Below are 12,500 nucleotides of genomic sequence, written 5' to 3'. Positions count from 1 at the left end.
TTCCAACTGCAATTATCTGATGTTTGCAGGCGTTGTTACTAAACTGTCGATTTCGATACCACAGCCACTTTCGTTTTTGCAACTAGTGTCATCCCCTCTCGTCGCTGATTGGCTCGCCCTGGATGTCCGACGGAAGCGTTAGCGTAGCGTGACATGCCAGGCTAGTATCTCTAGTGGGAGGGAAGCGTTAGCGTAGTGTGACATGCCAGGCTAGTATCTCTAGTGGGAGGGAAGCGTTAGCGTAGTGTGACATGCCAGGCTAGTATCTCTAGTGGGAGGGAAGCGTTAGCGTAGCGTGACATGCCAGGCTAGTATGTCTAGTGGGAGCGGCCAGACTGCTGCTCTTGGGGAAAACACCCAACTGACCCAGATTATGATAATGAGATCAAACTGACCCCGCCTCCTCTCCACCGCAACACATTATGAGCCTCAAACCCAGATTATGATAATGAGATCAAACTGACCCCGCCTCCTCTCCACCACAACACATTATGAGCCTCAAACCCAGATTATGATAATGCTGAAACATAATATGTGTGTGTGTGTGTGTGTGTGTGATATGATAATGCTGAAACACTTCACACACCCAGCTGGACATGCTGACCCTCTATGCCAACATGCCATAGAGAGACACAACACTCATGACACGGAAACGCACATATTTGTACAGAAATGACAGGCGGTCCTCCAAGAAAATGAAAGGTTTTGTTGGTCTGCAACACCTTAGTTCTCCAAGGATTTTTTATTTGAGTGAAGAAGAGCAGCTGCCCTGTGTCTCATTCCCTCTCTTTCTCTCTCTCTCTCCTCTATCTCTCTCTCTCTATCTTCTCTATAGCAGTGACGTTACGGTGGAGTTGGTGGCCCTTGTATGGTTGCTGTGACGCTCACACACATACACTAATACCACTAATACAACCTCTCTCTCATGCACACACACACACACACACACACTATGGACACGCCACCCCATCCTGAGGGAGCAGGCCCCAAATGAGCGGTCTGTGGTGTGAATAAACAAACATCAACACATTATCCACCCCAGTTATGAGTCATGAGCCAGCTTCCATCTTTGATGTTGCCTTGCAGTACTTAACTGTTTCTTTACTGAACATTTACAAGGTGAAGAACACATCATCAGTGGAAACGTTATAAGACAGCTTGACAGTTTAATATAGTTTAGCACACAAGAACCATTGAGCCTTTACAGCAGTATAGAGTCCGACCCACAACATCAGTGCTGAATTGTGGTGGGGCGTCTTTGCTGTGTTGTGTTGTGTTGTGCTGTGCTGTGCTGTGTTGTGTTGTGCTGTGTTGTGCTGTGCTGTGTTGTGTTGTGCTGTGTTGTGCTGTGCTGTGCTGTGCTGTGTTGTGTTGTGTTGTGCTGTGTTGTGTTGTGCTGTGTTGTGTTGTGTTGTGTTGTGTTGTGTTGTGCTTCTACTCTACTCTACACTATGCGTGTACTCTATGTGTAGTGTACTCTATGCGTGTACTCTATGTGTAGTGTACTCTATGTGTAGTGTACTCTATGTTTGTGTACTCTATGCGTGTACTCTATGTGTAGTGTACTCTATGTGTAGTGTACTCTATGTGTAGTGTACTCTATGCGTGTACTCTATGCGTGTACTCTATGTGTAGTGTACTCTATGCGTGTACTCTATGTGTAGTGTACTCTATGTGTAGTGTACTCTATGCGTGTACTCTATGTGTGTGTACTCTATGCGTGTACTCTATGTGTAGTGTACTCTATGTGTAGTGTACTCTATGTGTAGTGTACTCTATGCGTGTACTCTATGTGTAGTGTACTCTATGCGTGTACTCTATGCGTGTACTCTATGTGTAGTGTACTCTATGCGTGTACTCTATGTGTAGTGTACTCTATGTGTAGTGTACTCTATGTGTAGTGTACTCTATGCGTGTACTCTATGTGTAGTGTACTCTATGCGTGTACTCTATGCGTGTACTCTATGCGTGTACTCTATGCGTGTACTCTATGTGTAGTGTACTCTATGTGTGTGTGTACTCTATGTGTAGTGTACTCTATGTGTAGTGTACTCTATGTGTAGTGTACTCTATGCGTGTACTCTATGCGTGTACTCTATGCGTGTACTCTATGTGTAGTGTACTCTATGTGTAGTGTACTCTATGCGTGTACTCTATGTGTAGTGTACTCTATGTGTAGTGTACTCTATGCGTGTACTCTATGTGTAGTGTACTCTATGCGTGTACTCTATGTGTAGTGTACTCTATGTGTAGTGTACTCTATGCGTGTACTCTATGTGTAGTGTACTCTATGAGTGTACTCTATGTGTAGTGTACTCTATGCGTGTACTCTATGTGTAGTGTACTCTATGCGTGTACTCTATGCGTGTACTCTATGTGTAGTGTACTCTATGTAGTGTACTCTATGTGTAGTGTACTCTATGTGTGTGTACTCTATGTGTAGTGTACTCTATGTGTAGTGTACTCTATGCGTGTACTCTATGTGTAGTGTACTCTATGCATGTACTCTATGTGTAGTGTACTCTATGCGTGTACTCTATGCGTGTACTCTATGTGTAGTGTACTCTATGTGTAGTGTACTCTATGCGTGTACTCTATGCGTGTACTCTATGTGTAGTATACTCTATGTGTGTATTCTATGCGTGTACTCTATGTGTAGTGTACTCTATGTGTAGTGTACTCTATGCGTGTACTCTATGCGTGTACTCTATGTGTAGTGTACTCTATGTGTAGTGTACTCTATGTGAAGTGTACTCTATGCGTGTACTCTATGCGTGTACTCTATGTGTAGTATACTCTATGTGTGTATTCTATGCGTGTACTCTATGTGTAGTGTACTCTATGCGTGTACTCTATGCGTAGTGTACTCTATGTGTAGTGTACTCTATGTGTAGTATACTCTATGTGTAGTGTACTCTATGTGTAGTGTACTCTATGTGTAGTGTACTCTCTGTGAAGTATACTCTATGCGTGTACTCTATGTGTGTGTACTCTATGTGTAGTGTACTCTATGTGTAGTATACTCTATGTGTAGTGTACTCTATGTGTAGTGTACTCTATGCGTGTACTCTGTGTAGTGTACTCTATGTGTAGTGTACTCTATGCGTGTACTCTATGTGTAGTATACTCTATGTGTAGTGTACTCTATGTGTAGTGTACTCTATGTGTAGTGTACTCTCTGTGTAGTGTACTCTATGCGTGTACTCTATGTGTAGTGTACTCTATGCGTGTACTCTATGCGTGTACTCTATGTGTAGTGTACTCTATGCGTGTACTCTATGCGTGTACTCTATGTGTAGTGTACTCTATGTGTAGTGTACTCTATGCGTGTACTCTATGCGTGTACTCTATGTGTAGTATACTCTATGTGTGTATTCTATGCGTGTACTCTATGTGTAGTGTACTCTATGTGTAGTGTACTCTATGCGTGTACTCTATGCGTGTACTCTATGTGTAGTATACTCTATGTGTGTATTCTATGCGGGTACTCTATGTGTAGTGTACTCTATGTGTAGTGTACTCTATGCGTGTATTCTATGCGTGTACTCTATGTGTAGTGTACTCTATGTGTAGTGTACTCTATGTGTAGTGTACTCTATGCGTGTACTCTATGTGTAGTGTACTCTATGCGTGTACTCTATGTGTAGTGTACTCTATGTGTAGTGTACTCTATGTGTAGTGTACTCTATGTGTAGTGTACTCTATGTGTAGTGTACTCTATGCGTGTACTCTATGCGTGTACTCTATGTGTAGTGTACTCTATGCGTGTACTCTATGCGTGTACTCTATGTGTAGTGTACTCTATGTGTAGTGTACTCTATGTGTGTACTCTATGTGTAGTGTACTCTATGTGTAGTGTACTCTATGTGTAGTGTACTCTATGCGTGTACTCTATGTGTAGTGTACTCTATGTGTAGTGTACTCTATGCGTGTACTCTATGCGTGTACTCTATGTGTAGTGTACTCTATGTGTAGTGTACTCTATGCGTGTACTCTATGCGTGTACTCTATGTGTAGTGTACTCTATGTGTAGTGTACTCTATGCGTGTACTCTATGTGTAGTGTACTCTATGTGTAGTGTACTCTATGTGTAGTGTACTCTATGCGTGTACTCTATGCGTGTACTCTATGTGTAGTGTACTCTATGCGTGTACTCTATGCGTGTACTCTATGCGTGTACTCTATGTGTAGTGTACTCTATGCGTGTACTCTATGTGTAGTGTACTCTATGCGTAGTGTACTCTATGTGTAGTGTACTCTATGTGTAGTGTACTCTATGTGTAGTGTACTCTATGTGTAGTGTACTCTATGCGTGTACTCTATGTGTAGTATACTCTATGTGAAGTGTACTCTATGTGTAGTGTACTCTATGTGTAGTGTACTCTATGTGTAGTGTACTCTATGTGTAGTGTACTCTATGTGTAGTGTACTCTATGTGTAGTGTACTCTATGCGTGTACTCTATGCGTGTACTCTATGTGTAGTATACTCTATGCGTGTACTCTATGCGTGTACTCTATGTGTAGTGTACTCTATGTGTAGTGTACTCTATGTGTAGTGTACTCTATGCGTGTACTCTATGCGTGTACTCTATGTGTAGTGTACTCTATGTGTAGTGTACTCTATGTGTAGTGTACTCTATGCGTGTACTCTATGTGTAGTGTACTCTATGTGTAGTGTACTCTATGTGTAGTGTACTCTATGTGTAGTGTACTCTATGCGTGTACTCTATGTGTAGTGTACTCTATGTAGTGTACTCTATGTGTAGTGTACTCTATGTGTAGTGTACTCTATGTGTGTACTCTGTGTAGTGTACTCTATGTGTAGTGTACTCTATGTGTGTACTCTGTGTAGTATACTCTATGTGTAGTATACTCTATGTGTAGTGTACTCTATGTGTAGTGTACTCTATGTGTAGTGTACTCTATGCGTGTACTCTGTGTAGTGTACTCTATGTGTAGTGTACTCTATGTGTAGTGTACTCTATGCGTGTACTCTATGTGTAGTGTACTCTATGTGTAGTGTACTCTATGCGTTTACTCTATGTGTAGTGTACTCTATGTGTAGTGTACTCTATGTGTAGTGTACTCTATGCGTGTACTCTATGTGTAGTGTACTCTATGTGTAGTGTACTCTATGTGTAGTGTACTCTATGCGTGTACTCTATGTGTAGTGTACTCTATGCGTGTACTCTATGTGTAGTGTACTCTATGTGTAGTGTACTCTATGCGTGTACTCTATGTGTAGTGTACTCTATGTGTAGTGTACTCTATGTGTAGTATACTCTATGTGTAGTGTACTCTATGTGTAGTGTACTCTATGTGTAGTGTACTCTCTGTGTAGTATACTCTATGCGTGTACTCTATGTGTGTGTACTCTATGCGTGTACTCTATGTGTAGTGTACTCTATGTGTAGTATACTCTATGTGTAGTGTACTCTATGTGTAGTGTACTCTATGCGTGTACTCTGTGTAGTGTACTCTATGTGTAGTGTACTCTATGCGTGTACTCTATGTGTAGTATACTCTATGTGTAGTGTACTCTATGTGTAGTGTACTCTATGTGTAGTGTACTCTCTGTGTAGTATACTCTATGCGTGTACTCTATGTGTGTTCTCTGTGTAGTGTACTCTATGTGTAGTGTACTCTATGTGTGTACTCTATGCGTGTACTCTATGCGTGTGTAGTGTACTCTATGTGTAGTATACTCTATGCGTGTACTCTATGTGTAGTGTACTCTATGTGTAGTGTACTCTATGCGTGTACTCTATGTGTGTACTCTATGTGTGTACTCTATGCGTGTACTCTATGTGTAGTGTACTCTATGTGTAGTGTACTCTATGTGTAGTGTACTCTATGCGTGTACTCTATGTGTGTACTCTATGCGTGTACTCTATGCGTGTACTCTATGTGTAGTGTACTCTATGTGTAGTATACTCTATGCGTGTACTCTATGCGTGTACTCTATGTGTAGTGTACTCTATGTGTGTACTCTATGTGTAGTGTACTCTATGTGTAGTGTACTCTATGTGTGTACTCTATGTGTAGTGTAGTCTATGTGTGTACTCTATGTGTAGTGTACTCTATGCGTGTACTCTATGCGTGTAGTCTACACACAGAAGGGAATATTAGGGCCCTGAGCGCCAGGCTGAAGCTAATGGGATCTGTCGCTGTTGTAATGTGCTCATTAAAGGTGCAGAGGTCCGCAGAGAGAGAGAAGGCGTGTGCACTGAGATGTAACGCTTTATTATCTTCACATTCCTGCAGAGATCAAGTAGCTGCATATGAATCCATGTACAATCCCGCATTTAGATTTACATTTAGTTATGAGGCAGAGAGTGTTACAAGTGCCTTACATCATTCATTCCCATCAGGGGACACATTCTTTCAAGTTTATTTCCATTTTATTCACCAAGTGTGTCAGAGAGTCAAATCACTGATAATAAATAGTGATCAAAGTAAAAGGTAACTTCAGCCTGTTCATTATTACCTTTAACATTAGTACTCCAGACACACACACACACACACACACACACACACAAACCTTTAACTTTAGTATTTCAGACACACACACACACACACACCCACACACACACACCCACACACGCACACACACACACACACATACCTTTAACTGTGAGGTAGCAGATCAGACACACACACACACACACACACACACACACACACACACAAGCGTGCTTCTTTGTATGACGAGCACATCTGTGCTGTCACCATAGCAACGCCTGTGTCATGTGACCAGCAGGGTGATGGAGGAGCAAGGCTGAGCAACAGCAGAGCAACTGAAGTGTGTGTGTGCGTATCCGTGTGTGTTTGTGTGTGTGTGTTTGTGTGCTTGTGTGTGTTTGTGTGTGCGTAATGTAAGTGTATGTGTGTGTGTGTGTGTGTGTGTGTAAGTGTGAGCATATAAATAGTATTTACAACCCTGCAGAAGGAAAGCAGATGTATTGTGCATTTGACACACCTGTATATTGACACACCTGTATATTGACACACCTCTATATAGAAACACCTGTATATTGACACACCTCTATATTGATACACCTGTATATCTCATCTCGTAACTCAGCTTACCTATTTCATCCTCTGCGTTATATAACACTGTGTGTGTGGGTGTGTTGTGTAGTTGTGCATTTGACATGTGTGTGTTGCCGTGTGTGTGTGTGTGTGTGTTGTTATGACCCTGCCGGGTCTCCACTGGCCCCGCCCACTTGCGCTCATGCTTGTCTGTCTCTGTGTGAAGCAGGTTGCCCGAGATGTCCAGGTGTTTGGTGTTGCCCTGATGAGCACCTGTATTTGAAGGCCTGGGTTCCAAGCGCAGAGGGGCTTCCTCTCCTCTCGACCGTCGTCTTTTTGTTTTGTTTGAACACATCCCTAGACATACACTCGCACTACACCTTGCTTTTATTCACTACACTGACTTTTTCGTATATTACTTTAATAAATATTCTTTATTTACTCATTCTGGCGTGGAACTCCCTCATGTAGCTCATGTGTGAGCCAGCATGTGTTACAGTGTGTGTGTTGCTGTGTGTGTGTATGTGTGTGCAGCTTACACAGTATGTGTGTTATGTGTGTGTGTTTGTGTGTGTGTTTGTTTATGTTGTCGTGTTTGTGTGTGTGTGTGTGTGTGTGTGTGTCTGTGTTGTGTGTGTGTTGTTGTATGTGTGTGTGTGTGTGTGTGTGTGTGTGTGTGTGTGTGTGTGTTACAGTACTGGCAGGAAAGGTCCGACTGAAGCCAGTCTGTTAACTGGAGTTTATACAGCAGACCCGGAAAGTATTCTCAAGATATTTGAATACTTAAGATATTTAATTTCCCCTTGTGGATCAATAAAGTATCTACTGTATCTATCTATCTATCTATCTATTAGGCAATTAGGCTACTATACTATACTTTGTTATGGGACGACTTAAAGGGGATGGAGACTCATCGAGACTCTGATCATGATTTACTGGGGTATGTGTGTGGGACTCACCGTGACCCTAAAGGGGGTGGAGACTCAACGAGACTCTGATCATGATTTACTGGGGTATGTGTGTGTGTGTGTGTGTGTGTGTGTGTGTGTGTGTGTGTGTGTGTGTGTGTGTGGGACTCACCGTGACCCTAAAGGGGGTGGAGACTCCGGCCTCCAGGGGCGTGGTCTTCTCTGTAGTGCTGCCTGGCATGCTCCGCCTCCGACACACACGCTCAGGGGGCGGCTCTGGAACACACACACACACACACATCAACACACACACACACACACACACACACACACACACACACACCTCAGTGTCAATAATCACACACACCCACACACGCTCAGGGGGCGGTTCTGAAACACACACACACACACACATCAACACACACACACACACGCTCAGGGGGCGGTTCTGAAACACACGCACACACACACATCAAGACACACACACACACATCAACACACACACACACACACACACACACACATCAACACACACACACACACACACACACGCGCTCAGGGGGCGGTTCTGAAACACACACACGCGCTCAGGGGGCGGTTCTGAAACACACACACACACACACACACACACACATCAGTTTCAATAATCACACACACACACACACACACACACACACACACACGCACACACATACACACACACTCAGGGGCGGCTCTGGAACATATGCACACATGCACACACACACACACACACACACACACTGTCAACACATGCACATGCGACAGTGGGCAACTGTGGAACAAATGATGGGGCACACACACGACTGTCAATGATCACACGCTAACACACACACACACACACACCGAAACCATAGACGGTACTCAGAATGGCAAACCCCCATAGACTGTAGTGATAAAATATTTTGTCTTATCTTACTTGTTTGGCCTTTTCTTGCTTAGATTTTGTACAAGTATCGAAAAATAGACACCGTATAATCCATTGACCTAGTTACTATAACCAGCAAATAAGTCTGAGGGTATTTGCCAGGTGTCTGCCAGCCAGTTTAAACTATGGTAGCAAGCGAACTTTAGCACAACTGCCCACAAAGTACTGCTTGCTGGCGAAGTGCTAATTTCAAAACGTTACTGACAAATAGACACTTCACAAACGGACAACCCCGAGTGCATTTGCAAAGCTTATGTCAGTGAACTAGCATGTAGCTAACTCCCCACAGTAGGCTGCTTGAAACACCGACTATCAGCACACAGGACGAGTTGACCAATCACAGTCCTTGCGGTCTGCGTCCCCTCGACGCGAAGTTACAATTTGTTGCACGTCGAGCTATGACGGAGGGGTCGGTGAGGGGTTTGTGGTGACGCAGAGGGGTCTGTGTGTGTGTGTGTGTGTGTGTGTGTGTGTGTGTGTGTGTGTGTGTGTGTGTGAGGGGGTTTGTGGCGATGCAGAGGGGTCTGTGGGGTACGCCGTCGATTCCACGCAAAAGCATAAAACAGCATAATTCACTCAGGCCAGCAGGCATGTGTGTGTATGTGTGTGTGTGTGTGTGTGTGTGTGTGTGTGTGTGTGTGTGTGTGTGTGTGTGTGTGTGTGTGTGTGTGTGTGTGTGCATGCTGGCTGTACATGTGTGTGTGTGTGTGTGTGTGTGTGTGTGTGTGTGTGTGTGTGTGTGTGTGGGTGTGTGTGTGTGTGTGTATATGCATGCTGGCTGTACATGTGTGTGTGTGTGTGTGTGTGTGTGTGTGTGTGTGTGTGTGTGTATGGGAAGGCAGCTTGTCTGTCACATGCTGCTGAGTTGTCAGCCACAGACGGAAGGCACACGCTGATCAGCATGCAGCACCAAGCAGAGCTGTCAATCACAGGATGAGGAAGAGGAGGAGGAGGAGGAGGAGGAGGAGGAAGAGGAGGAAGAGGAGAAGGAGGAAGAGGAGGAAGAATAAGAAGAGGAGGAAGAGGAGGAAGATGATGATGAAGAGGAGAAAGAGGGGGAGGAGGAAAAGGAGGAGGATGATGAGGAGGAGGATTAAGAGGAGGAAGAGGGGGAAGAAGAAGAAGTAGAGGAGGAGGGATGCACACCTCTCTCTTTATGACAGGGAGAGGGAGAGAGAGTGGGAGAGGGAGAAAAGGTAGAGAATGAAGGGAGAGAGAGACAGAGAGGGAGGGAGAGAGTCCCACACACATACCCTGAGGGTATTTCACAACCTACCGACTCATAATTAAAGTAATGTGAGCATATTAGCATATACCTTTAACACACACACACACACACACACACGCACACACACACACCCACCCACACACACACACATAATGAGTCTATTAGCATATTGGCACACTTTTATCATAGATACACACTGATGAGGTCGTTTAACACACACACACACACACACACACACACACACACACAGACAGCAAGTGTTTGACAAAGCTCACGTAGCCTCAGCTGTCTTCTGTCTTTCAGAAAGCTGCCCTACAGTACGCATGTCCTGTTTGATAGTGTAATTGTGTGTGTGTAATCGCAGTACGCATGAATGTCCTGTTTGATAGTGTAATTGTGTGTCTGTGTGCGTGTGTGTGTGTAATCGCAGTATGCATGTCCTGTTTGATAGTGTAATTGTGTGTCTGTGTGTGTGTGTGTAATCGCAGAGCCTGACTGATCATTGGCGACATGCTCTTAACAGGTGTCAACACGTCCACTTCAAAGGCCCACTGCATCGTTTCTGCCAGACGTCATCAGCTACAGGGCGTAATTATGGTGTAATTAAGAAGCAGTGGGAGTCAAGGCAGACGTTGGCCAAACGCCCTCTACAGGCTAAAGACTTAACCTGCACACTGTGGCGCCCTCTACAGGCTAAAGACTTAACCTGCACCCAGCTGTGGCGCCCTCTACAGGCTAAAGACTTAACCTGCACACTGTGGCGCCCTCTTCAGGCTAAAGACTTAACCTGCACACTGAGGCACCCTCTACAGGCTAAAGACTTAACCTGCACCCAGCTGTGGCGCCCTCTTCAGGCTAAAGACTTAACCTGCACACTGTGGCGCCCTCTTCAGGCTAAAGACTTAACCTGCAGCCGCTTGGAGCCTCAAAAGCTCCAATTAATTTTTCGAATGATGTTTCGTGGTGCCTGTGGTTATTTCACTTGTAATTGTTTTAACATTTGAATAAGCATTCCATGGTCTTTCAACACTAATCTATTGCAGTCTGGCTGGGGCTTTGGGATGGAATGGTAGACTGTGATTCCTCTAACCACCTTGCCCCCATTAAGCTCCGCCTCTAACCACTTTGCCCCCACTAAGCTCCTCCTCTAACCACTTTGCCCCCATTAAGCCCCACCTCTAACCACTTTGTCCCCACTAAGCTCCGCCTCTAACCACTTTGCCCCCATTAAGCTCCGCCTCTAACCACTTTGCCCCATCCGCCATCTCCGAAAGGACAATCATTACACACTCACTAACACGCTGCCCCCATGACCAATCACATTAGGGCACCGCTCCTATGACCAATCACATTAGGGCACTGCTCCCATGACCAATCACATTAGGGCACCGCTCCTATGACCAATCACATTAGGGCACTGCTCCCATGACCAATCACATTAGGGCACCGCTCCCATGACCAATCACATTAGGGCACTGCTCCCATGACCAATGAAATTAGAGCACCGCTCCTATGACCAATGACATTAGGGCACCAATGGCTTCCTACACCACCCCAAAAAGACAGTCACAGGAAGCAACCACAGACAAGGCAGGAAGTCCCGCCTCTGCTGCAGCCACAGCCAATCAGAAAGTTGTTATGGTAAGGGTGTGGTGTGGTTTAGAAACCTCTGACGCCTGATCAAATCAAATGAACCAGACTCCAATTATGTTATAGACACTTTTAGAACACTTTTATAGCCAATGACAATATTTAATGATACCGGCAAACACCCTTATTCCACCCCAAACAAACCACGCGCAATGAATGCAGTAGCAAAGTGATGCTACTGATGCCATTTTGATATATTTGATGTCATCTATTGTCCTGTCCCATCTTAAAGTTGGTTCAACACATTCCTGCTTCATAACCTCGAGCTACATAACATGAGTGCTCTAGAGGAAATGACCTGGTGTGGACTTGGCTCTAGAGGAAATGAGCTGGCCTGGACTTGGCTCTAGAGGAGTGCTCTAGAGGAAATGAGCTGGCCTGGACTTGGCTCTAGAGGAAATGAGCTGGCCTGGACTTGGCTCTAGAGGAAATGAGCTGGCCTGGACTTGGCTCTAGAGGAGTACTCTAGAGGAAATGAGCTGGCCTGGACTTGGCTCTAGAGGAAATGAGCTGGCCTGGACTTGGCTCTAGAGGAGTACTCTAGAGGAAATGACCTGGCCTGGACTTGGCTCTAGAGGAGTGCTCTAGAGGAAATGAGCTGGCCTGGACTTGGCTCTAGAGGAGTGCTCTAGAGGAAATGAGCTGGCCTGGACTTGGCTCTAGAGGAAATGAGCTGGCCTGGACTTGGCTCTAGAGGAAATGAGCTGGCCTGGACTTGGCTCTAGAGGAGTACTC

At 44.8% G+C, this 12,500-nt stretch overlaps 1 protein-coding gene across 1 annotated transcript in view; it reads right to left on the bottom strand.

Annotated features, from left to right (window-relative positions):
- Positions 1–12,500, bottom strand: part of dab2ipa (DAB2 interacting protein a) — a 178,960-nt gene that overhangs the window by 110,186 nt on the left and 56,274 nt on the right. The window contains exon 2 of the mRNA XM_076269830.1: positions 8,114–8,217. Coding sequence (XP_076125945.1) covers positions 8,114–8,217 — 104 coding nt within the window. The remainder of the gene's footprint in view (positions 1–8,113; positions 8,218–12,500) is intronic.

Source organism: Alosa pseudoharengus, unplaced genomic scaffold, assembly GCF_046254945.1.
Source record: "Alosa pseudoharengus isolate Yale_2024_CS ecotype anadromous, Long Island Sound unplaced genomic scaffold, YU_APseudo_1.1 YU_APseudo_1.1_scf_6, whole genome shotgun sequence".
NCBI lineage: Eukaryota > Metazoa > Chordata > Actinopteri > Clupeiformes > Clupeidae > Alosa > Alosa pseudoharengus.
Note: the sequence above shows the minus strand (reverse complement) of the source record. Positions and strands in the feature narration are given on the sequence as shown.